General features: G+C 44.2%; 1 protein-coding gene across 2 annotated transcripts; it reads right to left on the bottom strand.

Moving 5' to 3' along the window:
• Positions 1-27573, bottom strand: LOC121558827 (pleckstrin homology-like domain family B member 3). 2 transcript variants are annotated; one of them, XM_041872185.2, is made up of 15 exons: positions 26850-27566; positions 18263-18411; positions 17896-18006; positions 17403-17549; positions 16970-17098; positions 15431-15613; positions 14100-14210; positions 12460-12561; positions 12238-12325; positions 11399-11564; positions 10949-11036; positions 8147-8296; positions 5888-6095; positions 1175-1260; positions 1-934 (listed from the first exon to the last, which is right to left on the bottom strand). In XM_041872185.2, the coding sequence occupies exons 2-15, from the start codon at positions 18407-18409 to the stop codon at positions 800-802; spliced, it is 1851 nt and encodes a 616-aa protein (XP_041728119.2). In that variant the 5' UTR covers positions 18410-18411; positions 26850-27566; the 3' UTR covers positions 1-799. The 2 variants fall into 2 exon arrangements, with proteins under 2 accessions (XP_041728119.2, XP_041728120.2); XM_041872186.2 differs by lacking the exon at positions 14100-14210 and having other exon boundaries at positions 26850-27573.
• Positions 27574-27959: the final 386 nt, after the last annotated feature.

The following is a 27959-nucleotide window of genomic DNA, read 5'->3' as shown; positions in this document are numbered from 1 at the left end:
CTGAGACAGCGTTTTCCACCATCAACAAAATACAAAATTATGGAATTTCTTATGGAAGAATGGTGTCGCATCCCCCCAATAGAATTCCAGACACTTGCAGAATCCATGCCAAGGTGCATTGAAGCTGTTCTTGCTCATGGTGGCCCAACGCCCTATTAAGACACTTTATGTTGGTGTTTCCTTTATTTTGGCAGTTACCTGTATATTTCAATGAAGCTGTGGTACTTCAATACTTCATTCTGGCCACAAGAGGGAGCTCAAACACAGCTGCTAGAGAGACACCAACCAGTAAATCCTGATTTGAGTCTAATAAAAATACATCAAAGGTTTGTCTGTCAGTAAATCATGGTTGGCACTGACTCTAAGATGTTCAATGGTTGCTCCAGCTTTCACGTCCAAGTCTTTATATTCCCATGGCCTTGTCCCTCCGCCATCCTCTAAACGTCTCTTGTTCCACACAGAACCTGTAACAGACTGCCACTCAGTCCCATCAAAGCTCCTAAGAAACTATCCTGAATCAATTGTCAGTTCCTTCAGGGAGAGCTTTCCTGAACATTATGTTCTGCTCATCACTCCTCACCTTCACCTCAACCACTCATATGAGGTAAAGTTCAGGCATCAAAATGGCTGCCTAGCTGGGTTTTACACGCATTGGAGGGTGGAGGTTGAAGATTGCAGTTTTCCCCCACATAATGTAAACTGCTGAAACTGTAGCCAGCTTTGCCAGGTCAGCCAGGTGAATGGAGGTTCAGCCCCAGGGGTAGGTCAGACACAGGAACCCCTTCCTGTAAAGTCAACTTCAGTAGCGGCTGTGCTCGTCTGTTGCCGTGACGATGACGTCCATCCAGATCCTCATGGCCTCGGCGCTGGGTGCCACCAGGAAGAAGAGACGCTCGTACGTCTTCACACAGAACGTAAGGCTGGGCCGCGGAGACTGAGAGAGAGAGAGAGAGAGAGAGAGAGAGAGAGAGAGAGAGAGAGAGAGAGAGAGAGAGAGAGAGAGAGAGAGAGAGAGAGAGAGAGAGAGAGAGAGAGAGAGAGAGAGAGAGAGAGAGAGAGATGGGATACTCAAGCATTGAATGCATGAATGGATCATCTCTTTAACAGTTGTGGTGATATCATGGGCACATTGTTCCCTCTCTATGGTGATAAGATACTGTATATGAGGACTCACTGAAGTGGCTGTGCGCAGGTGGTCATAGTAGACTTCCTCTATAGCCTGGAAGTAGATCACCCCCTTTAGCTTCCTCTCATCACAGTCTGAAAGTAAACAACAGTCAATTAGAGAGAGAACGAGAGCAAGAAAGAGAGAGAGAGAGAGAGAGAGAGAGAGAGAGAGAGAGAGAGAGAGAGAGAGAGAGAGACAGACACAAATCGCAAAGGCATTTAGTAGGGCTGTGGCGGTCATGAAATTTTGTCAGCCGGTTATTTTCATGCAAAAAACTACCAGTCTCACATTAATTGACCAGCAATTAACAAACACATTTAGTATCTCCAGGCCTCCACGCAAACAAGCTACATACAAGCCACTGATGTGCGCATTTGCAACATCTACATTTTTTAAAAGTATAATAAATCAATTGAATATATACCATCACAATAAATCCATTATTTATTTTAGGCAGGTCTAAAGAAACATTATGATATGAAGAAAATGTATTTCAGAAGAACAGAATATGAGTTGGCCTACTGTACGGTGCCTTGCAAAAGTATTCATCCCCCTTGGCGTTTTTCCTATTTTGTTGCATTACAACCTGTAATTTAAATTGATTTTTATATTTGGATTTTATGTAATGGACATACACAAAATAGTCAAAATTGGTGAAGTGAAAAAAATAACTTGTTCCAAAAAATTCGAAAATATAAATTACAGAAAAGTGGTGCGTGCATATGTATTCACCCCCTTTGCTATGAAGCCCCTAAATAAGATCTGGTGCAACCACTTACCTTCAGAAGTCACATAATTAGTTAAATGAAGTCCACCTGTGTGCAATCTAAGTGTCACATGACCTCAGTATATACACACCTGTTCAGAAAGGCCCCAGAGTCTGCAACACCACTAAGCAAGGGGCACCACCAAGCAAGTGGCACCATGAAGACCAAGGAGCTCTCCAAACAGGTCAGGGACAAAGTTGTGGAGAAGTACAGATCATGGTTGGGTTATTAAAAAATATCCGAAACTTTGAAAATCACACGGAGCACCATTAAATCCATTATAAAAAAATGGAAAGAATATGGCACCACAACAAACAAAGAGAGGGCCACCCACCAAAATTCACAGACCAGGCAAGGAGGGCATTAATCAGAGAGGCAAAGAGACCAAAGATAACCCTGAAGGAGCTGCAAAGCTCCACAGCGGAGATTGGAGTATCTGTACATAGGACCACTTTAAGCCGTACACTCCACGGAGCTGGGCTTTACGGAAGAGTGGCCAGAAAAAAGCCATTGCTTAAAGAAAAAAATAAGCAAACACGTTTGGTGTTCGCCAAAAGGCATGTGGGAGACTCCCCTAACATATGGAAGAAGGTACTCTGGTCAGATGAGAATAAAATGGAGCTTTATGGCCATCAAGGAAAACACTATGTCTGGTGCAAACCCAACACCTCTCATCACCCCGAGAACACCATCCCCACAGTGAAGCATGGTGGTGGCAGCATCATGCTGTGGGGATGTTTTTCATCGACAGGGACTGGGAAACTGGTCAGAATTGAAGGAATGATGGATGGCGCTAAATACGGGGACATTCTTGAGGGAAACCTGTTTCAGTCTTCCAGAGATTTGAGACTGGGATGGAGGTTCACCTTCCAGCAGGACAATGACCCTAAGCATAATGCTAAAGCAACACTTGAGTGGTTTAATGGGAATCATTTAAATGTCTTGGAATGGCCTAGTCAAAGTCCAGACCTCAATCCAATTGAGAATCTGTGGTATGACTTAAAGATTGCTGTTCACCAGCGGAACCCATCCAACTTGAAGGAGCTGGAGCAGTTTTGCCTTGAAGAATGGGCAGAAATCCCAGTGGCTAGATGTGCCAAGCTTATAGAGACATACCCCAAGAGACTTGCAGCTGTAATTGCTGCAAAAGGTGGCTCTATAAGTATTGACTTTGGCGGGGATTTTCTGTTTTTTTGTCTTATTTCTTGTTTGTTTCACAATATAAAATATTTTGCATCTTCAAAATCAAATTATACAAACCCCCCAAAAAATCTAATTTAATTCCAGGTTGTAAGGCAACAAAATAGGAAAAATGCCAAGGGGGGTGAATACTTTCGCAAGCCACTGTATGTTATTGTCACGATCGTCGAACAGAGATGAGGACCAAGGCGCAGCATTGCAGGCAAACATACTCTTTATTAGAGACACGATCAAAACCAACAAAACGAAAACGTGACAGTTCACGGTCTAACACAACAGACTAGAAACAAGATCCCACAAACTCTGTGGGGAAACAGGCTGCTAAAGTATGGCTCTCAATCAGAGACAACAAGCAACAGCTGAATCACGTTGCCTCTGATTGAGAACCACACTGGCCAACATAGAACCACAATACCAGAATGTGAAACCTAGAACAACACACATAGACTTTACACACCCTGGCTCAACATATTAGAGTCCCCAGAGCCAGGGCGTGACAGTTATCTGGTTATGCTCAATGCCATAGGCCAGGGGTACTCAACTGTTACCCTACGAGGTCCAGAGCCTGCTGGTTTTCTGTTCTACCTGATAATTCATTGCACACACCTGGTGTCCCAGGTCTAAATCAGTCCCTAATTAGAGGGGAACAATGAAAGAAATGCAATGGAACTGGCTTTGAGGTCCAGTTTAGTTTGAGGGCCATAGGCTGTAGGCTTGTTCATTTAGCTGACTAGATATGCTTCTAAGTCCCATGCCATTATTTTATATTATATGATTTTATAGCAAGAAGAATATAAAATAGAAAGGATATTTTTCCCCATTCCGGAGCGAGTGCGCATATGAAGTGGCTATGTTGAGCGTAAAAGTGATCACTTGAAACAGGTCCTATATGCTAGATTTAGAGTTATTTGGCAACATAGGTTGTGAATGATACAAACCTTAGAAATCAAAACATATATGGGCTGCATGCCAGGGGCGCAACTTTCACTGGGGACGGGGGGGGGGGGCATGCCCCCCCCACATTCTGAAATTGCATTTTTGTCCCCCACAGTTGTATCATTGGAATGTGATACAAAACGAGGCAACTGTGTGCTTTAGCACCATGCGGACGCCTCCGAGCGGTCGGGTAGGCTGTTTGGAGTGTTTATCTGACTGAAAAAAGTATTATAATTAAAATCAATTATGTCCCCCCCACTTCTAAAACCAAAGTTGCGTCCCTGCATGATGCGACTATAGGCTTTTGATGATTTGAGAAAGTATCAAAAAAAGCTTGCGATTCTGTTCCTTGCCTCAGGCTGCACAGCTGTTCTCTCATCAAATGATTACATTTTCACCCATCAGACTATTCTCAATTTAATCTTGTCTTTACTAATATGTTAAATTAGTTTTGATTTAGAATGGCCCATTATCAAATGGGCATTGAACAGGGGCAGGGAAAAAAATACTTCATCTGTATGCACTCGAATAGCGAATGGAGGCCGCATGCTTTCCCACCGGTCCGTTTTTCAATGATGACAGGTAAGCTACTTTGGTTATATAGTGGAGCATGTGCATAATATGAGCAGCTGATAAATAAATAGAAGAACACTTATTTCACTCCAAGCATCAAGAACTGTTCAGGAGCATGCTCTCGCTGCACAACAGGTGATATTCCACCAAAACTCTGTATGCCATGGGCTCTCCAACCCTGTTACTGCAGCTAACCACATTGCTTAATTTGGAAAACTAAGTGAAATATTTTCGGGAACATGGATAGTAACGTGTTCGCAAAGAAACATATTTCATTAAACTGTTGACAGCCCGTCTGCCTGCTCGAGAAAGGAATAAAGGAGCGAGAGGAGGAGATGGAAATGCATGGTGGTGAAATATTCTGTATAGCTAAAGGTAATGTGTCACCCAATTAATTAGGCTATTCAAAATCGTCCTGCACAATCAATGAACCAACTGCATCGACTAGGGCTATCCGTTCTCTTCCAGACTCGTGGATATAAATTTTGGAGCATAGCATTAGATAACCAGTCCATCCAGTACGCATACTAATACAATCCACACTCAAAGGCAATTACTCAAATTTGTTTAATTTTGGAGTATAGGCTCGACCAATTATGCACCAAAGACATCTTAAATCAGTTTTGTTTTATGTTTTTCTGCCATGCATAATATGCGGTAAGTATTGTATAACTGCACAATCATAATTTTAATTATGTTTTTGTTTTCGGGCTTGGGCCAATAAGCCTGTGTATGCATAAGCTATAATATGCCTGTGGGTGTTTTTAATTAATTATCACCTTAGAAGACTGTCCATTTCGTTGTGTTTAGGCTTTGAAACAACTTCTACAATGACCATGTTTTCCACTCAGTTTCAACCTGCTGTTGAACTTCTTTCTTCAAATTGATCATCACAGTGAGGTGAGTTTTAAAACATTATACTGTTTTGATGATAAGTGTTTGATGTGATTTTCGATTGCATTTGCATTGATGTCCGAGTGGTTAGAGGGACAATAGAGCCCTGAGTACCAGGCCATTAGGACCTGATGGTCGTTAGCAAGTTGGGTACTACCAAAGCATGTCCAGAGCGCATAACAGGAGATTACCGTGACTCAACGGTCAGTTGGAATTTTACTGCGGTCATGACTTATGACTGCTGGTGTGGCGGTAATAAGGTCATCGCAACAGCCCTAGCATTAAGGCTTATACACACATACTCCAACACCCAACACAGCACACACAGTCTCTCTCTCAGCCCCCTCACCTGTGTAGTAGGCTAGCCGCCTGTGGTCCATATCGAAGAGGAACCACCTCCTCCTCCAGGTCTTGACCCGCCCCCCTCGCTTGGTCAAGAAACCGGCACAGCGGCGTGGGGACATACGCAGGCCCATGCACCTCGCCACCCCATGACCCAGCGACTCCACGTGGGCCCGCAGGTCAAAGTTCGCAGAGAGGAAGAGAGGTAGAGAGCGCTGAGAAGAAGAATGAGTATAATGTTTTTAATTTCACTATAAATATGCAAAATAAAACAGATCAACGTTACAAGGTAAGTGAGGAGACAGACAGAAAGAAAGAAAGACAGATTGAGAGAGCAATAAGCAGGGAGAAAGGAGAGGTTGGAGAAAGGATGTAATATAATATACACTGCTCAAAAAAATAAAGGAAACACTTAAACAACACAATGTAACTCCAAGTCAATCACACTTCTGTGAAATCAAACTGTCCACTTAGGAAGCAACACTGATTGACAATACATTTCACATGCTGTTGTGCAAATGGAATAGACAACAGGTGGAAATTATAGGCAATTAGCAAGACACCCCCAATAAAGAAGTGGTTCTGCAGGTGGTGACCACAGACCACTTCTCAGTTCCTATGCTTCCTGGCTGATGTTTTGGTCACTTTTGAATGCTGGCGGTGCTTTCACTCTAGTGGTAGCATGAGACGGAGTCTACAACCCACACAAGTGGCTCAGGTAGTGCAGCTCATCCAGGATGGCACATCAATGCGAGCTGTGGCAAGAAGGTTTGCTGTGTCTGTCAGCGTAGTGTCCAGATCATGGAGGCGCTACCAGGAGACAGGCCAGTATATCAGGAGACGTGGAGGAGGCCGTAGGAGGGCAACAACCCAGCAGCAGGACCGCTACCTCCGCCTTTGTGCAAGGAGGAGCAGGAGGAGCACTGCCAGAGCCCTGCAAAATGACCTCCAGCAGGCCATAAATGTGCATGTGTCTGCTCAAACGGTCAGAAACAGACTCCATGAGGGTGGTATGAGGGCCCAACGTCCACAGGTGGGGGTTGTGCTTACAGCCCAACACCGTGCAGGACGTTTGGCATTTGCCAGAGAACACCAAGATTGGCAAATTCGCCACTGGCGCCCTGTGCTCTTCACAGATGAAAGCAGGTTCACACTGAGCACATGTGACAGACGTGACAGAGACTGGAGACACCGTGGAGAACGTTCTGCTGCCTGCAAAATCCTCCAGCATGACCGGTTTGGCGGTGGGTCAGCCATGGTGTGGGGTGGCATTTCTTTGGGGGGCCGCACAGCCCTCCATGTGCTCGCCAGAGGTAGCCTGACTGCCATTAGGTACCGAGATGAGATCCTCAGACCCCTTGTGAGACCATATGCTGGTGCGGTTGGCCCTGGGTTCCTCCTAATGCAAGACAATGCTAGACCTCATGTGGCTGGAGTGTGTCAGCAGTTCCTGCAAGAGTAAGGCATTGATGCTATGGACTGGCCCGCCCGTTCCCCAGACCTGAATCCAATTGAGCACATCTGGGACATCATGTCTCGCTCCATCCACCAACGCCACGTTGCACCACAGACTGTCCAGGAGTTGGCGGATGCTTTAGTCCAGGTCTGGGAGGAGATCCCTCAGGAGACCATCCGCCACCTCATCAGGAGCATGCCCAGGCGTTGTAGGGAGGTCATACAGGCACGTGGAGGCCACACACACTACTGAGCCTCATTTTGACTTGTTTTAAGGACATTACATCAAAGTTGGATCAGCCTGTAGTGTGGTTTTCCACTTTAATTTTGAGGGTGACTCCAAATCCAGACCTCCATGGGTTGATAAATTTGATTTCCATTGATAATTTTTGTGTGATTTTGTTGTCAGCACATTCAACTATGTAAAGAAAAAAGTATTTAATAAGATTATTTCATTCATTCAGATCTAGGATGTGTTGTTTAAGTGTTCCCTTTATTTTTTTGAGCAGTGTATAATATGCCATTTAGCAGACGCTTTTATCCAAAGCGACTTACAGTCATGTGTGCATACATTTTTACGTATGGGAGGTCCCGGGGATCGAACCCACTACCCTGGCGTTACAAGCGCCATGCTCTACCAATTGAGCTACAGAGGATGTATAGTGCTATAGAGAACACAGACAGACAGGCAGACAATACAGACAGACAGAGCAGCCAGCCAGCCAGATAGACAGACAGACAGACAGACAGACAGAGCAGCCAGACAGACAGAGTTGACAACCAGCCAGCCAGAGCAGACAGACAGACGTACCTCAGGGGAGCTGGGGACTGGACTGGTGGTTTTGGCCTGCTCCTCTGGGCCAGGGTCTGGCCTGGTCTGGGACTCTACTGGTTCTGCTGCTCCTCTGCCCTCCAGCCCTCTCTGCCTCCTGTCCTCCACCACCACCTGCCTCCTTTCCTCCTGGATCAACACACAGGCTCTATCTCAATTATCCTTTCCGTGCTTCCTTGCATCCTATCTCCTCGCGTCCTTATGAATCATATTGGAGGAGAAGGTGCCTCCCTTCGAAGACCTTCTTCAATTTGTTTTTCTTTTTTAGAAAGAGGCATACAGGGGGATTAATATTAAGTACATTATCTAGGCTGGGGCATATACACTCCCCTACGTATTTATTTGGATAGTGAAGCTAAAACTTAATTTGGCTCTTTACTACTACTTATAAATTGATTTGCATTTTAATGAGGGAAATAAGTATTTGACCCCTCTGCAAAACATGACTTAGTACTTGGTGGAAAAACCCTTTTTGGCAATCACAGAGGTCAGACGTTTCTTGTAGTTGGCCGCCAGGTTTGCACACATCTCAGGAGGGATTTTGTTCCACTCCTCTTTGCAGATCTTCTCCAAGTCATTAAGGTTTCGAGGCTGACGTTTGGCAACTCGAACCTTCAGCTCCCGCCACAGATATTCTATGGGATTACGGTCTGGAGACTGGCTAGGCCACTCCAGGACCTTAATGTGCTTCTTCTTGAGCCACTCCTTTGTTGCCTTGGCCGTGTGTTTTGGGTCATTGTCATGCTGGAATACCTATCCACGACCCATTTTCAATGCCCTGGCTGAGGGAAGGAGGTTCTCACCCAAGATTTGACGGTACATGGCCCCGTCCATCGTCCCTTTGATGCGGTGAAGTTGTCCTGTCCCCTTAGCAGAAAAACACCCCCAAAGGATAATGCTTCCACCTCCATGTTTGACAGTGGGGATGGGGTTCTTGGGGTCATAGGCAGCATTCCTCCTCCTCCAAACACGGCGAGTTGAGTTGATGCCAAAGAGCTCCATTTTGGTCTCATCTGACCACAACACTTTCACCCAGTTCTCCTCTGAATCATTCAGATGTTCATTGGCAAACTTCAGACGGCCCTGTATATGTGCTTTCTTGAGCAGGGGGACCTTGCGGGCGCTGCAGGATTTCAGTACTTTACGGCGTAGTGTGTTACCAATTGTTTTCTTGGTGACTATGGTCCACCTGCCTTGAGATCATAGACAAGATCCTCCCGTGTAGTTCTGGGCTGATTCCTCACCATTCTCATGATCATTGCAACTCCACGAGGTGAGATCTTGCATGGAGCCCCAGGCCGAGGGAGATTGACAGTTCTTTTGTGTTTCTTCCATTTGCGAATAATCGCACCAACTGTTGTCACCTTCTCACCAAGCTTCTTGGCGATGGTCTTGTAGCCCATCCCAGCCTTGTGTAGGTCTACAATCTTGTCCCTGACATCCTTGGAGAGCTCTTTGGTCTTGGCCATGGTGGAGAGTTTGGAATCTGATTGATTGATTGCTTCTGTGGACAGGTGTCTTTTATACATGTAACAAGCTGAGATTAGGAGCACTCCCTTTAAGAGTGTGCTCCTAATCTCAGCTCGTTACCTGTATAAAAGACACCTGGGAGCCAGAAATCTTTCTGATTGAGAGGTGGTCAAATACTTATTTCCCTCATTAAAATGCAAATCAATTTATAACATTTTTGACATGCGTCTTTCTGGATTTTGTTGTTGTTATTCTGTCTCTCTCTGTTCAAATAAACCTACCATTAAAATTATAGACTGATCATTTCTTTGTCAGTGGGCAAACGTACAAAATCAGCAGGGGATCAAATCCTTTTTTCCCTCACTGTATCTGTTTTACCGTTTAGAAATGAAGCACTTTATGCATCTCTCCCCCCATTTGAAGGTGTCATAAGTATTTGGACAAATTCACTTAAAAAGGTTAGCATGTTTTGGGGGCATGATCTTTGTGCATCTGTAGCTTTCTCATTCATCATTATTCCCGATTCATTCATGATTATCCGTAATCATGGTAGCATCCACATTAATGTAGAAGTGCTCAGAAACATATTCTATTCTTATTTACAATAAAAGTGACTCCAAAATGACACAATATATTATTTACCATTAATTTCTATTGGGCACAACATAATCTAAAACACAACCAAAACAACCTGCAAATGCATCCAACAAGAGTCACAAGCTTGATGTAGTCATTGTGTGCTAGGAATATGGGACCAAATACTAAACTTTTGACTACATTTAATACACTATAAGTGAATTTGTCCAAATACTTATGACACTTTCAAAATGGGGGCACTAGACACATAAAGTGCATTCATTTCTAAACATAAAACAGATATGTATGAAAATACCCTAAAATAAAAGGTGAAATTCTGTGCTTGACACATCATATAAAACAAGTTTTAGCTTCACTGTCCAAATAAATACACAGGGGAGTGTATTTCCTTGGTGTTGGAGACACACAGTAGTGATGACATAGTTCAGTTTTGTTCGTTTTCTATTAAGGGTTTTTCCATTTCACAGTCTGTTTTCTTCTGGTGGTCATGTTAATTCTCTATGGTAATCAGTCAGTGGTCACACAACAGGGTTGTGTTCATTAAGCAACAAACAGAAGAAAACTGACTGAAACAGGGAGGGACTACCTGAATTAACCATCCAATAATAAACAAACGTCTTTAACCGCTTTGTTACGGTGTGCCCTAATGAATATGACCCGGCATGTCTAATGCTGTGTCTGAAGTGATTAGGGATGTTAGTGGTGGTGACTCACCCTCTCTTTGAGAAGCCTCTCTCTCTCTGCCTTGGCCTCCCTCAGTCTCCTCTCAATCTCCACCAGATTTACCAGTCCCAGACTCGGGCTGGAGAGAGAAGGAAAAATACATACATGTCAGCAGAGTCCACCTCTCACATTATTGTCGTCAGACATGAGACACAGACGTACAAACATACAGACACATGCACACACAGACCGAGCTGCATGTATCTTTCACTCACACACACCTAGCAAACTCACCTGACCAGTTTATCACACGCCACCTCACTTCAACTACATCTCCACTCTGACCCAATCACCCAATCAATCTTCCACAGACAACTCATCCCTTCCCTCTCCTCCTGACAGCCAATCAGATACCTCCTCTTATTCACTTACAATACAGTCGCACTAACATGTTCCTTTAACAAACTTTGTGACTTTAGAAGTTTTTTCCCCTCCACTGACCTGGCAGCACGGGAGTTACTAGCACTGTTACAGGGCGTCAGGAGACCACTGCCATTGCTGGGCCCAGGTCTGTGCCCGTTGCTGTGCCCGTTGCTGTGCCGGTGGGAGGGGAGGGGGGAAGTGAAGCGCTCTGGGCTCGGACTGTCAGGTACCATTCTCACCAGCCCTGTGAAAGAGAGAGAGAGGGCGAGACAGAGAGGCAGAGAGACAGAGAGAGAGAGGAAGGGACACAAAAACAGCACACACTTATTATATTATATAAGAGACAGGGCAAGGAGAGCATGAGAAAGGAGGAGAGAATGGAGAGAGCGAATGGATGACAGCACACACACACACACACACACACACACACACACACACACACACACACACACAGTGGGTTAGAGAGAGATCCTGGAAATGGGATTTAGGCAGCAGCGGAGCAAACAAACTGAACAGAATTTCTAAAGAACAGCCATAGACTAGTAGCCCCACTGGCTCATCCAGTTCACACAGCTATATCCTGCTCATGACATGGTAATAACACACAGCTACATCTGCTACTGACATGCCTTAGAACTAACTGAAAAGGCAGAGAGAAAGAGATGGAGAAAGAGAGAGAAGCAGAGAGAGAGAGACGCAGAGAGAGAGAGAGAGAGAGAGAGAGAGAGAGAAGCAGAGAAAGAGAGAGATGGGGTGGAACTAAACAAAGACAGACAAAGACAGAGGAGCAGATGAAAGAGAAAGAGAAAGAGAAATAGAGAAAGAGAAAGCAAATATTTTTCCATGTAAAAATGATTTGAGGTAAAGCAAATGAAAAACACAAAGGAATTCATAATTAAACACCAATCATAGCTCACCTTGCGCCGAGACCGGCCTATCGGCGAGCTTGTTGTTGCGGTGCGAACTCCGTCTCCGGGGCAAACTGACGGATTCTTTGGCTTGTTCCTGAAGTTAGGGAATAACACTGTGAGTTTGTGTTTCTGTACATTACTGGGAGAAAAACAACAAGTGAATCAAATCAGTGTCTATGTATGTGTCACATACAACTGGCAAACATGATCATTGACACGGCAATATACCTGAGGTGACTTGTGAATGGTCAGCGGCGAGAGTGACATCATGCAAGGGACCGAGCTGGGGATGTTGGACCAATCAGTGAGCGGCTTCTTCTCTTTCAAGACCTGATAAGAGATGGGAGTATGACCATTATATGACCTGTTATGACAAACTCAGCCGTGAAGAGGAGAGTGAAAAAGAGACAAGTGAATGTTGTTATAATGACCTCGACATATCAGTTAGGTAGGACAGACCGTAAGTCATAAGACTTGGATGACCACACGACACACTAAGTTGTTTGTGTCAACATTTAGCCATAACACATAATGAAATTACATAGTGGGAGTGTAACAAGTTGTAAAATACATTCATACACGTCACTGAGAATGGAAAACACAAGCTAGCTCTCAGGAACCACCCTAATGAGTTAAACATTATCTCCCTCTCACTATATCTCTCTTTCCCTCCCTCACTCCCTCCCCTTCTCCCTGACTCAGACACATGAGCAATTCAGAAGCGGCATGCATTCTCTGTTAACCCGTCTCAGTCTCTCTCTCTCTCTTAGTCTCTCTCTCTTTTAGTCTCTCTCTCTCTCTCGTGGCTGGATGAGCAATGAAATCAATTTCCCTCTGCCAAAAACACTTCCATCTCTTCTTATTTATGACTACTACCCATATGAGTACACTAGCATGTCATTCAAAGTCATATTGCATTCACACACAGTCATACAGAAACACACAGTCTGTCCTTCCTTTCTCCCCCTATCTGCCACTCCCTCGCTCCCTCTCTCGTCCTAGTATTAACTGACACACTTAGCCTGTATTAAATGCTGTCTCTGATTAACCCAATCTAAACACACTTGATGCATGCAGATTTGATTTGTGGTGTCTCTCAGCTTACCGGTGTTGTTGCGTCTCTTTTAAATTCTCTCAGCTTATTTCTCTCACTCCCTCTCTCTCTCCCTCATAGTCACCCTCCCCTGTTCTGCTTTTCCCTTCCCTCTGTTTCTTCCCTCCCTCCCTCTCTTTCTTCAGTCATGCCTCTTTCTCTCTCTCTCGCTCTATGTTCAGTTGTGCTCTTTCCCTGTCTCTAACTAGTCTCCTCCCCCTTTTCAACTTGCCCTGTCATAATTATAATCAAAGGCATGTCATTGGTCCAATAACAAACCATATCACTGTCCAAGCAGGGAGTTGACAAATCACACACTTTGGCGCTTCAGACAACCTTTATGAATATTGAATAAAAACACTGGAACAATGGACATTCTTATCTAGCTTCCAAGCACTTCATTTATATATGATATTTTAGTCATTTAGCAGACACAGTTTGTGCATTCATCTTAAGATAGCTAGGTGGGACAACCACATATCCCAGACATAGAAAGTACATTTTTCCTCAATAACGTAGCTATCAGTAGATCAGTAGGGTGACATGAGAGAACTGGGGAAGGTTCAAAACTAGGCGGGCTGCAGTGTTCTGGATAAGTTGCAGGGGTTTGATGGCACAAGCGGGGACTTCAGACACTTAATTTAATGTATCATTTTTTATCATAATTGAGCCACTGGGGAATATAAGACATAATAATAATTTCCCTGATAAATAATTAATAAATAAAGTTAAAGTTCTGACATTTGCTGATCATAAGTCTCTGATCCCTTATTACCCTTTGACTGGTGTGAAGCAATTCTCTCCTCTCCTTCCTGAAGGCATTCATCTCTCTATCCTTCTCTGTCTCCATCTCCTTCAACTGCTTCTCAAGCTGCTCGATTCGCTCCTGAAGAAATCAATGAATAAAGAAAAAAATCTAACAAATGAAATGTCAGGCACTTAATATTAAACATCGCATCATTCTGTCTCCTGTAATTCATGTACTGTATGTTCAGTGGCATGTTAGACAGATAATGTTGTTGTTATTATTATAGAGTTGTTGTTTTAAATATGCACATTATCTTATCTCTTATGTCTCATGTCTTATGTCAATAGTTAGTTACTCTAGGTATGTTCAATGGCACACCTTCCAACATCCATTTGAGTTATGAGAGGAGATGAAGGATGAATATGACAGAGGAGAGGAGTGAGAGATGACAGGGAAGAAAGAATTAGAGATGTCAGCTCAGCACAGTAAATATGTCAGAGAGGAGGGGATAGAGAAAGAGAGAGAGAGAGAGAGAGAGAGAGAGAGAGAGAGAGAGAGAGAGAGAGATGGGTATAGGATAAGCTGTCAACCCAAGCAAGGCCACAGTGCAGCTGAATCAACTCTCTCTCACTCACTCTCCTCCCCTCTTTCCGTCACTATCACTTGTTTCATCTCTCTCTCTCTCTATTCTCCCACCTCATCACATGATATCCTAAGTTTATCCTCTTTCTTTCTTCTCTCTCCCTCACGCTACAATCCTTCAACCTCTCCCCCCCCCCCCACTCTCACCATACCTCTTTTACCTTCTCTCTCCATTCTCTACTTTTAGTCCCTCTCCTTTCCTCCTCCATTTCCTCAATTGACCAGCTCTCCCTTCATCTATACATCTTTCTCCACTTTCTCTCTCTCTTTGCTCCCTCCCTCCCTCCGACAGCGGCCTCTGATGCAATTACCTAACTTGTTTGGGCAGTCACGTGACAGTGGAGGGTGATGCCGTAGAGTGTGAGGAGAAGGGAGAGTTCACGCTCATGTCACCGTTTGAGAGGAGGAGGATGGGGGAGGGGGGTTACTTGTAAGGAGCCGTTACCAAACAGAGAGTGACTATACCGTTGGGGGAACAGAGTGGGGAGAAATTTTGCTACATTGTGCCTTAATGAATTCTACCCTGAATGAGATCTAAGGAGAGAATACTCAAGGGAAACCTGAATGGTGGTTAGTCCAGCATCACTCAGGAAGTGTAAACAGTGACTTATATCACATGACAGGGGATAAGCTTCTAACCAAACTAGCAGAACCAGCTTGGAGCTGTGAGATTCTCTGAAATGTTGTTGTCTTCTTATCTGTCGACACTGGCTTACCTGCGCTGAGTTGACAGCATGCTTTTGGCATGAGATTTCCTTCTCCTTATCTTCCTCGTTCCCTCTCTCCTTCTCTTCTATCTTTCCTTCGCTCTCCTCCTCCTCTATTCCGGCCTCGCTCTCCAGGACACGGAATTCCCAGTCCTCGAACACCCGGCCGGCTGCATCCACCATCTCTTTCTCCTGGAGGAGAGAGAGAGGGGTGGAGGAAGAGAGAGATGAACAGAGAGAGAGAAAGAGAGATTAACAGAGAGAGAGAGAGATTAACAGAGAGAGAGAGAGAAAGAGAGCGGGACAGAGGGAGAGAGATGAACAGAGAGAGAGAAAGAGAGAGGGATGGAGGGAGAGAGAGAGATGGAGGGAAAGAGAGATGGAACAGAGTGAGAGAGGGAAAAAGAGAGCGTGATGAGGGATGCAGAGAGAGAAAGTGATGAAAGAAAGATGCAGAAGGAGAGGAACAAACAGAAAATGGAAGAAAGCTGTCGATTAGTACAGAAAGAGCCTGTGGCTCAGAACGCTAAAACAAAAAACAACTGGTCCGACCACTTCATTCAAGACCATTCATTAAACACAGACCATAAACCAAGTCCTAGGTCTCTAGCTTGTGTCCCAAAGGCCATCATATTCTCTATATAGTACACTACTTTTGACAAGGGCCCATAAGGCTCTTGTTAAAAGAAGTGCACTATATAGGAAATAGGGTGCCATGTGGGACACATCCTCTGTCATCAGAATGACACGTCATGACAGTGTCACTGCCAAAATGCACAATGAACCCTCTGTCTGCCTGCCTGTCTGTCTCAGATACCTCTCTGACACTTTGACATATCGGGTAGAATCAGTACTACAAAGATAACTAGTACCGCCGACAAGAAAGAACACACAGTAACTTAACACAAATAGCACTGAACTATGTCTTTGTGCCCCTGAGGCAAGCTTAGCTAGCTGTCATGTCCCAAGGCAGTGCGTTGTGAATGTTATGTTCTATGGTGATGTTGTTTGTTATACTGTATCTCTGTCTTCATGTCCTCATGCACTCTTTCCTCTTCTTTCCCCTTGAGTTCTCATGCAATCCTTCATAACCATGACCAGAGAGATTAGAATTAGAACACATGATGTTAAATGGGTACCAACCAGAGGCAGTGTGAGACCATGCTGTCACCAGCACCTGAATTGAACTGTATATGAGGCTAGACCAAAAGCTAGCTCTCCACTGCACAAAGTTGACTTCACTTCAGGTCTCAGGGCAGGTGATGCCACTCTGCCAGGCTGCTACCTGTGAACGACCGCCACTACATCTAGACAGACAAACAGGCAGTGCATTCTCTTTTACACGCAGTCTAGTGGCAAGGCATAATATCAGTTAGCTGGGTACTATTCATAAGGTACCAAACGGAAGAAAACGGATTGAAACAGGTAGGGACAACCTGGACTTAAGAAGCGCTCATTTTCTTTTTGTTTTGCAAAATGTTTTAAAACATTGCGTGTCTTAATGAATACCACCCCAGTCAGTGCACTGTTCCTGGATCAGTAAATAACCTGTTGTAGTTGGATCAGTAGCTGCTCTCTCTGGCCCTCTGGCTGACTGGGGATCAGTGTCTCCTTCTTCTCCAACCTCCTCCTGAGCTCCTCAACCCGGGCCCTCTCCACCTCCAGACTGGCTCGCTCCTACAGAGAGAGAGAGAAAAGAGGAGGATGAGGGATGAGAGAGGAAACAGTCATCTCTTTATATAAAGATCCATCTGTTTGTAAGATCATTGCAATATTACATAGCTTAGGCCTATAGTGTAAAGTGTCACATGGAGCAACTCAGTATCTACCTCACTACCATAGCTACTCACGTTCAGGCCATATCACTCTCGAGCCTGAAGACAGTATGCTTTGGATGGTAGAGAATGGAGCTCTGTCTGTGTACCGCTAACCGTCTGTCTGTCTGGCTCCTTATGCTCCTTGTGAGTACAGTGCTACTGACCTTCTGTCTGTCTGTCTGTCTGTGTGTCTCCTTGTGCCTGCCCTCCTCCTCCTCCTCCTGCAGTGTCTGTAGATACAGCGTGTGTCTGTGCAGCTCCTTCCGCTCCTCCTGCAGCTCCCCCTCCAACAGGGCTATCTCCAGCTGCAGCTGGAGTGGCAGACAGGATAGAGAGAGAGAGAGAGAGAGAGAGAGAGAGAGAGAGAGAGAGAGAGAGAGAGAGAGAGAGAGAGAGAGAGAGAGAGAGAGAGAGAGAGAGAGAGAGAGAGAGAGAGAGAGAGAGAGAGAGAGAGAGAGAGAGAGAGAGAGAGAGAGAGAGAGAGAGAGAGAGAGAGGTTAGTCCCACAATGAAGGATGCAGAATGTGCCTTTGAAGACTTGGTTTGCTGTGATAATCAGACACATTTACTGAACAAGCCACCACACTTCATAAAAATTGTTTGATATAAGACACAATCAGGCCCTTGAGTTCATTCATGAATCCATCAGTGTCTCGCCTCTATCTTTAGCTCCTCCCTCTGCTGGTCGATCTCTGTGATTCGCTGTTGCAGCATGGAGGGCAACGGTAGGATCCTCGCTGACCCCGCCTCTAAACGTTTGGCTGGAGACTGAGGGGTGGAGAAGAAACGCACACAGACGATTTAAAAGAGATTCAACCTGGATCTAAAAGTCATTCCGTTGGCTCAGTTGGTTAGAGTGCGATGACTGCGGCACCAAAGTTATCGGTTCAATTCCAGCGTTGGACACATACACTGATGTATATGTTGAGTCGCTTTGGATAGCAGCATCTGACTCTGACCACATTACCAGTATAAAACAACCAACCACCTGACGCAAGTCAAAGTGAGACCCACTCCTCCTTACCCTCTCACTCTCTGTGCTGCTGCTCTCTGTGTCCGACTCCGTCCCCGAAGAGGCGGGGCTTTGCCCTCCAGCCAATCGGGTGACCCACGGCGGCCGCAAGCCATGCTCCCATCGGCTCCTCGGGGTGTCCATATTGTGAAGGGGCATTTCTGTAGGATAGAAGGGGACAGGAGGAGGGATGTTGAGAGATACCGTATAGGGGGCCTTCATTAACATGACTAGACTGAATAGGGTTAGTGTTATCCGGGATCCTTGGGACGTCCCTACCATAAACCCTAACCTTGACCAGAACCCTTACCCTAACCTTAACAATAACCCTTACCTAAACCTAACCCTTACCATGCCAATTTTAAATGTCAACTTCAATGGGGTAACGTCAGAGTTGGGACGTCCCAAGGATTCCGGATAGCAAGGACCCTGAATATAGTGGTAATTCAATACACTGCATGGTTAAGAGCTAAAGGAACCAGGTGACAGTTCACAGAAGGGATACCACACTATGAGAAGTACACCAGTGTGTCAGCAGCACTAAGCACTTGAAAGCAAAATATCCCCCTGACTTCCAGAAAAGTTGTTACAGTTGTTGGAGAAAACACCCAGGAAAAAGCGATAGTGAAAGAGAGGAGAGAACGCAGGATGTGGGAAGGTGGTTTGGGCTTGTATTTCAGGACAGGGACTGTTAGCACAAGGCTTTTTCTGTATGTACAGAGGGTACTGTACAGGAAACAATGCCTATTCACCTCCCAGCTTTTGAAGTGCATTGTGGGGAAGCATGGCACACAAATTTGAGTCAGTGCAATGATATGGTCTTACAATAACCATACACAGATATACATTGAATCAAGGGGATTCACCTTTGAAGTACTATACTCACTGTACATAGTACTATACACTGCTCCCACACAACACAAAGCCACATTATGAACAATATGCATCACTGGTGAGGTCTGGGATGGAGAATTCTTATTTAATGTCTTTATGTTACTTGCTCATACGAGTGTAATCAGTAGTAAAATAGCAGCAAATATAATGTACCGACCGAGCAAACCGAGTGCACACACTCACAGGCAGCAACCGAGTACACACACACACACGTGGGAAAATAGTCTGGAATCGCATTGTCCAAACCTTTCCCACCCTCTCATTCTCTCTCCCTTTCTCGCTCCTCCTCTCTCTCTCTCTCTCTCTCTCTCTCTCCCCCTAAACAGGCCTTATTAGGCGATGGGGCCTGGCGGAGTGGAGGCATGGAGATAAATATACAAATCTGATATGAGCGAGGGCTTCCAAACACAGACTGGCACACTGGCACAGAGACAGACAGAGGAGGGGAGAGAGAGAGAGGGACAGAGAGTGGAGGAGGAGAGGAGACAAGTGGGGGGAGGAAGTGGGTTCTAAAATGTCAGAGGCCAGAGTCATATTTCCAGTGAGGAGATGGAAAACATTCTGGGTCTGTGGTATACAACTTCACAGAGCTGTACACAGACATACAATACTATGTTGTTTATTGAAGAATAGTGCATGGCTGCATGCATCAACTATGTATATACTGTGTTTTTAATTATGTGTGTTTTTAATTGTGTGCGTGCGTGCACACGTGTTTGTGTGAGCATGGATGCATGCATGTTGAAGAGGATGGCTACCATTCATCAATACCCATAATTACACATAAATATTTGACCTAGTAATACCGTATGCCAAATTGGTGAGGTTATTAGTTATTATTACTTACGTACCATAAATGTAGATATTAAATGTAATGGCACCATATGGAGGTCATGCTTTGGCAAGAGGGCAACATTTGAGTGAATGCTGGTGAGAGAGCTTTGTTTAAACTAAGACTGACTCAGATCCATATGACCCAAATGGACGTTTGCATTATCCAGTTGAGATACACTATCAACAGTAAGAGACTGCAGCGTTGGAGAAAGAGCCATACAGGAGTAAAGTCCATTCTTTCATGTCAACACAGATGTTATTCAAAAGCAACAAACATAGGCTAAACAAACACATCAGGGTTGAGTCTGTAATTGCACTCTATTGCCTACTTTTGACCAGGGCCATGGACAAGAATACAGAGAAAAGAGAGGGAGAGAATACAGAGAAAAGAGAGGGAGAGAATACAGAGAAAAGAGAGGGAGGGAACACAAAGAGACTCACTATAGAAAAGAAAGTGAGTAGAAAAGGGACAGAATTAAGAGGAAAGGGATAAGGTATTATAGAGAGGAAGATTAAGCTGATATTTTTTTTCTAATGTGCTGCTAATAGGTCTTGATTGCAGAGGAGTGGCAGGAGAGATAATCGAGAGGAATAAACAGAGGCAGTCCCAAGGAGTGTGTGGGTGTGTTAGTTAGAGCTGGGCGATCCAGCTGCGCTAAATTACTTGAATTGATGCGATAATGATAAATAGAACGATACGTTTCTAACATTAATGTGCACCACGTTTTGTTTTATTACCCTTTAAACTACTACTACTAGTTTCATTGTTGTAGCCATCACTTGTCCCATTAACAATCACCCATATTAACAAAGCGTATTTAATTTCAAAACTTCAAATTTCTCTAGTATAGGCTACTTAACGTAATGAACAATATCAGCATGGTCGGTATGGTCGTGTCGATCATTTTCAGTTTATCGACCCAGCTCTAGTGTGAGTTATCCAACTACTGTCCTATCCGGAGGTGACACAATGCATAACTCTCAAGTCCGAGGCCAGAAGACACACTCACCCTCTCACACTGCAGTGCTAATCTTTCCCCTCGACTCAGCAATAATCAGCAACAGTTGAAGTGTCATACCCCTAGTACACACACATTCATTATACACACACAAGAACAATGGGTGCACTTCAGCCACGCTGAAGGTCCTAAACGATATTATAACCGCGATTGATAATAGACAGTACTGTGCAGCCGTCTTCATCGACCTGGCCAAGGCTTTCGACTCTGTCAACCACCGCATTCTTATTGGCAGACTAAATAGCCTTGGTTTCTCAAATGACTGCCTCGCCTGGTTCACCAACTACTTCTCAGATAGAGTTCAGTGTGTCAAATCGGAGGGCCTGTTGTCTGGACCTATGGCAGTGTCTATGGGGGTGCCACAGGGTTCAATTCTTGGGCCGACTCTTTTCTCCGTGTATATCAATGATGTCGCTCTTGCTGCTGGTGACTCTCAGATCCACCTCTACGCAGACGACACCATTTTGTATACATCTGGCCCTTCATTGGACACTGTGTTAACAAACCTCCAAACGAGCTTCAATGCCATACAACACTCCTTCAGTAGCCTCCAACTGCTCTTAAACACTAGTAAAACTAAATGCATGCTCTTCAATCGAACGCTGCTGGCACCCGCCCACCCGACTAGAATCACCACTCTCGACGGGTCTGACCTAGAGTATGTGGACAACTACAAATACCTAGGTGTCTGGTTAGACTGTAAACTCTCCTTCCAGACTCACATTAAGCATCTCCAATCCAAAGTTAAATCTAGAATCGGCGTCCTATTTCGCAACAAAGCCTCCTTCACTCATGCTGCCAAACATGCCCTCGTAAAACGGACTATCCTACCGATCCTTGACTTCGGCGATGTCATTTACAAAATAGCCTCCAATACTCTACTCAGCAAATTGGATGTAGTCTATCACAGTGCCATCCGTTTTGTCTCCAAAGCCCCATACACTACCCACCACTGTGACCTGTACGCTCTTGTTGGCTGGTCCTCACTAAATGTTCGTCGTCAAACCCACTGGCTCCAGGCCATCTATAAATCACTGCTAGGCAAATCCCCGCCTTATCTTAGCTCATTGGTCACCATAGCAGCACCCACCCGTAGTCTGCGCTCCAGCAGGTATATCTCACTGGTCATTCCCAAAGCCAACACCTCCTTTGGCCGCCATTCCTTCCAGTTCTCTGCTGCCAATGACTGGAACGAGTTGCAAAAATCTCTGAAGCTGGAGACTCTTATCTCCCTCACTAACTTTAAGCATCAGTTGTCAGAGCACCTTACCGATCACTGCACCTGTACACAGCCCATCTGAAATTAGCCCACCCAACTACCTCATCCCTATATTGTTATTTATTTTGCTCTTTTGCACCCCAGTATCTCTATTTGCACATAATCTCTTGCACATCTAGCATTCCAGTGTTAATACTAATTGTAATTATTTTGCACTATAGCCTATTTATTGCCTTACCTCCATAACTTGCTACATTTGCACACACTGTATATATATTTTCTGTTGTATTTTTTTGACTTTTTTTACCCCATATGTAACTCTGTGTTGTTGTTTTTATCGCACTGCTTTGCTTTATCTTGGCCAGGTCGCAGTTGTAAATGAGAACTTGTTCTCAACTGGCTTACCTGGTTAAATAAAGGTGAAATAAAAATAAATTTAAAAAAACACGCTCTCTCAACAGTTATCGATCGTACATGAACAGAAGCAAGGATTCCACAATATTTAGATTCCACAATATTTAGATTCCACAATCCTTACTACCAACACACAGAAAAATTGAGAGAAAGAGAAAGTACAGAATTGGAGTTCATTCATTGCAGTTAGTAATATGCATCCATATCTAAAGAAGTGGAAGTCTGTTCACTCTTTACCCACCTGTGTTGACAGGATTACAGGACTGTGATTCAATTAAATACAATCTACTTTATTCATCCCTGAGGGGCAATTATTGCTAGCAGCCATAGGATACTGATTGGTGTGTGTGTGTGTGTGTGTGTGTGTGTGTGTGTGTGTGTGTGTGTGTGTGTGTACGAGCCAATGTTCTTCCTCTATCTCCTTTGACCACTTGAGGTCAGGTTTGGATCCAGTTAAACTTCAGCTGATGGAATCATCATCAACCCCCTTACTGGGTTGGCCTATCAGCCTTATCTATCTGAAGAGGACAGGCTGCAGCCACAGTCATAGATATACAGTTCAACAAACTCTGTTTGATCATTTGATGGTGGCCATTTTGGTACCATAATATCCAAGATAATTGTCTTGTGTTGGAATGTTGTTGGAATGTTCATGGAACATTGTGGATCATTTGTCAAACTCAGTGACAGCAGAATACAGCAGTACTGCTACAATAACATAATCTCTCACCAGGGCCGTGCACAAACCTTTTCGGGGGCTGGTGCACAAACTAAAAAAAGGGCAATTATGACTTGGATGATTTAGTTACATAAAAGCAATAGATGGCAACATCTTAGTGGCTAATTAAATGACACATATTTAACGCGAATTTAACGACGACTTGCAGGCAGTGGGTTCAGAACAACAGCGACAAAAAATGTTTTACCCAAAACAACCGGCCACTTTTAAGACTGGAAGGGCAAAGGGGCATGTGCCGGTCTCTCACAGAGTCACACTGACTGTGACCAGAGTTCCCCAATTGAATTTTATGGAGAAATTACAAAGAAATAGCAGGATAAGCACTTTGTAGCCTATTCAAAACCATATGTACATTTACAATCAAAACAACTGACAAGAGCTAGGCTATTTTGCGCGTCAAACATATGTAACAAAATACTTAACTTTGGCATGCCGTATGCGTGCCTGAATGCAGAGGGTTTGTTTTCACTATGTGCTCAATGCAAGGACACCAGGGAAACATGTTATACACACAACACAACTGCCCATCTAGGGGTTGACCTGGTCCTGCCATTCAATCAAAGGGACAGTCCACACTAGCTCTGTCCCTGGTGGCCAGACCAAGTATAAACACAAACATTTACACCAAGAAGTATATTCTTTGTACGTTTGGTCATATTTGTCTTATTCTTTGTTTTTTAAGAAGGGTACACTAGCAAACAAAACCCCCATCAGTCCTCCAGAGCATTTTGGGATGAAAATCAAATGTATGGACTGTACCTTTAACCTTTGTCTGGCTGATATTGAGCAAGAGCTGCTCTCACCTGAGAAACATAAAAACACCTGTCTTTTCTGCATTGGTGAGCCCTTTGCTGCACTATCCTCAGAAAAGGCATCAGGTGTTACAATGTCACATACATAACCCACTAGCAGTTCAACTAGCTAAAGTGTCTCTCTTCGTTGAGTCCTGAAGACTTAAAAAAGGAAACTTACTGTCATCCATGTATGCCATTCTGCATATTGAGGGAGAAGTATGTAATCAACATCCTGATTAGGATGAGTTTGTGCTCCATTCAAACCCACTAGTCTGTCCCGTCTGCCAGCCTCACAATGGGCTTGCACACAATGTCAATAGCGGTCAACTGTAACAATAAAGGACATTTCCATAGAATACAGTTACTGTATCGCTCAGCTCTCTAGTACTCTCCAGAGGATTACAACTGACCTATCCAACTCCCACCTGACCTGTTAGCCACAAGCACATTGTGACATCTGACAGATCAGGTGCCCCGGAATACCCAGGCTGTGTCCAAAATGGCACCCTATTTCCTATATTGTGTACTACTTTCGATCATGGCCCAGGTCAAAAGTAGTGCACTATATAATAGGCATGTCAGAAATGACATCCTATTCCCTATGGTCACCTTTGACCTGGTCAAAAGTAGTGTATCATATAGGGAATATGGTGCCCTTTTGGACCCTACCCACTGGGCACAGACATCAATTCAACATCTATTCCACGTTGGTTGAACGTAATTTCAATTAAATGTGGAAACAACGTTGATTCAACCAGTGTATGCCCAGTGGGTAGTGACCATACCAGTATCAGCTGTGTGACCTCAGAGCCCACATAGCAAGGCTATGGTGGCATATGGAGGGCTACGGTGGTCTATCAAGAAGCTGTCATCACCACACTGTGTCCTGACACATCAGGTTCCCAGGAATGCCTGGTGACCAGCCTCAGCTGTATGACCTCAGAGCTATGACAGAGCCCACTGAGATAGTCCCCCTGTATACCACCATAGCCTATGGAGGGCTACGGGCTGAGAGAGGAAACTGTCATCACCACACTGGGGCCTGAGCAGGAAGAGCATGTGAGAGGAACCAGGGTCGTATTCATTAAGGCACCCAAACACGTTTTAAAAACAAACATGAGCGTTTCTTATTGGATAAGTCCTCCCCATTTCAGTCAGTTTTTTTCCATTTGGTAACTAATGAATACAACCAAGGCTGGACAGCTCTGTGTGGCGTCTGTCTGTCAGATGAGAGGTGAGATATCATGACTGACTGTCATCTAGGTGTGAGGGAGGATAGGCCTATTGTTAGACTCCTAGAATGATACTGTAGCTGAGCCAACTAGTTACTGTTGGGGAATACATTTGTTGTTGTTTTTAGGGGACCAAAAGGTTGAAGATTAAAATACAAGCTAGGATCATTGATTGTTAGGGAAGATGATTAGTTGTATTTCCTGTAAGTTAATTACCAAGTAAGTTACCCTATAAGCCTAATTGTTTCTCCAATAAAGTAGATTATCACACTATGATACCACTGCATTAATAGAATAATTCACGCAAACGTAACTGACTGGAATGGTCCGAAGACACCACTAATTACACAGACTTTGAATATTTGCTAGTTGAACAACATTAGCAGAGATTCCAGTGGGCTGAGCAAATCTCTCCGTTCTGAGGTCAGCGAAATCACGACCCATTAATGACAGGCTAGGTCTCAGATATAGAGCTGTACAAGTGCAGCCAAAAAAAGGGGCGTGAGAGAAAAAGAAAGAAGGAGAGATTGAACACAGGAGAGAGATATGTGCTCTGGACTCCCCTGACGGCTACCCTTCCCATGCAATCTTTTCTCTCCACCTCCATCAGCATCATCCTATACTCCCCCTCTCCTTTGTTTACACTATGTGCTGATGGAAGTGATAAACAACAGATATCAGAAGAGTCTGGTAAACAAATGTGAGTTTACATAAACTGAGGAGAACACTGCCCTGGGACAGGAGGTTTGGGACATTAAGAAATAACATATTTGGATTTGAACCAGATATGGTCCTCATTGTTTCAATGTGAAAATTACACATTGAAAAGCTACAGGCCTGAGGACAATTTTAGCCCATCTAGCTACTTATGCACTCATGCAAAAAGTCCCAAATATTGGGTAATCAAATAGAATGTTGAGCATGTAGTCATAGAATCTTGAGTATCTGGATGTTCATCATCATACAACAAAGCATTCCGACATTTAAAAACTACTAAACCCCCCCCCAAAAAAGTTGTTATTTAAGTTATGGCATGTACACAATTTGCATGAATAGTTTTTTAAGTAGGCTCTTTGGCTTAGTGTGAACTAATAGCCTAATGATAGATGTATTATTTAATATAGTCCATTTTTATGAATGGCATAGACCTATAGTTTATTTATATAAATAGTTTAGAAAGTAGGCTACAGTAGTCTACTGGCATTCTGTAAATATAATAATAGAGATTGTGTTCCATTTATTTACATGCTCGGTCAAGTTCAATTCGACATCATCCCTTCCCATGACACCAATGAAGACCATTAATAAACAGACGACCACTTTAAGTAGACACTGTAGGTAGCTACTGTGTAATAAAAATAATCCTAGTCTTATTATCAAATCGCGATCATTCACCAGATACAATGTATCAAACGACAGCGACACAGAACAGAAACAAAGAACTCATGCCTTACCTGAGAATATGCCGTCCTCTCTTCAAAAGCGTTCTTGTTGGGGGGAAATGTGTAGTGTTGTTCCTGAATTTGAAGAAAATAGACGCTCATAAAAACAGAGTGACTAAATAAAGAAGTGATGGGTTTGGACCGGCGCACGCTTTCGCTTTCAATCATACAAACTATATCCAGAGAACTTTCAGAGGTTCTGTTTGCTGTCGTATCCCGTCTGAAGAGCTTTGATGTCTATATTCTCCTCTCTCTCTTGTCTCTGGTTTGATTCAATCCTTTCAAATAACTCCCAGTGAAAATGACAGATCGCAGTGTGCTGTCGGCGTCAACAGGTGAAATGGAATGCATGTTAGAGGCGGGCACACTGACCCACACAAAGTTCGTGTGAAAACGCAACTGTGTGAACTCGAGAGCGCGTCACTAACTGACTATACAGTTTCTGTGGTCTATTTCTGAGGGGGCTCCGCACCGAAATGAGAACTCTATTCTGGGATTTCCCACGACGACATGGCTTTGTCATTGTAATGCCCTCGTTATTGGCTCGCTATAGGCTAACGCAAAAGCAGTTTGGCTTGGCACCCTGCCAACACACCTCGCGGGTCTTGTGTCGCTGTCAATGCCAAGGGCCCTTGGAAAGCGTCATTAGCTGCCACGTAAATCTCTCCACTCTCTTTACTATATCCAATGGTCTTTATCGGCCCCTGCCCCCTTAACAGTTCTGTCTCAATGAGCTGATATCGTAATCATAGATTATTCCCTCAGTCTCCCCTAAACAAGGGCATGTGGACAGGGTGAGTGAGAATGCATGGAGTCAGGTTAGGTAGCAGAGCGTGAGTGGGCAAAGAAAGAGTGAAAGGGGTAAAAGAGAGAGCAGATGGAAGGGGCAGGGTACAGACTGGGTGAAAGAACAGCTGGTGACTTGTAAAAAAGCACAACAATGTCAAAGAATGGGGCCTTTTTTCACAGGCAAAACACTGTGCCACAACAACATGTTAAGTTGCCTATTGTTTTTGTCTATCTATGTTTTTGCTTTAAAAATACAAATATGTTTTAAATAAAACAATTAAAACATACCTTAGGCGTGATGGCAACACTGGTTACACCCTGTGCATTTCAAAA

The sequence above is a fragment of the Coregonus clupeaformis genome, unplaced genomic scaffold, assembly GCF_020615455.1.
Source record: "Coregonus clupeaformis isolate EN_2021a unplaced genomic scaffold, ASM2061545v1 scaf0707, whole genome shotgun sequence".
Taxonomy (NCBI): Eukaryota; Metazoa; Chordata; class Actinopteri; order Salmoniformes; family Salmonidae; genus Coregonus; species Coregonus clupeaformis.
Note: the sequence above shows the minus strand (reverse complement) of the source record. Positions and strands in the feature narration are given on the sequence as shown.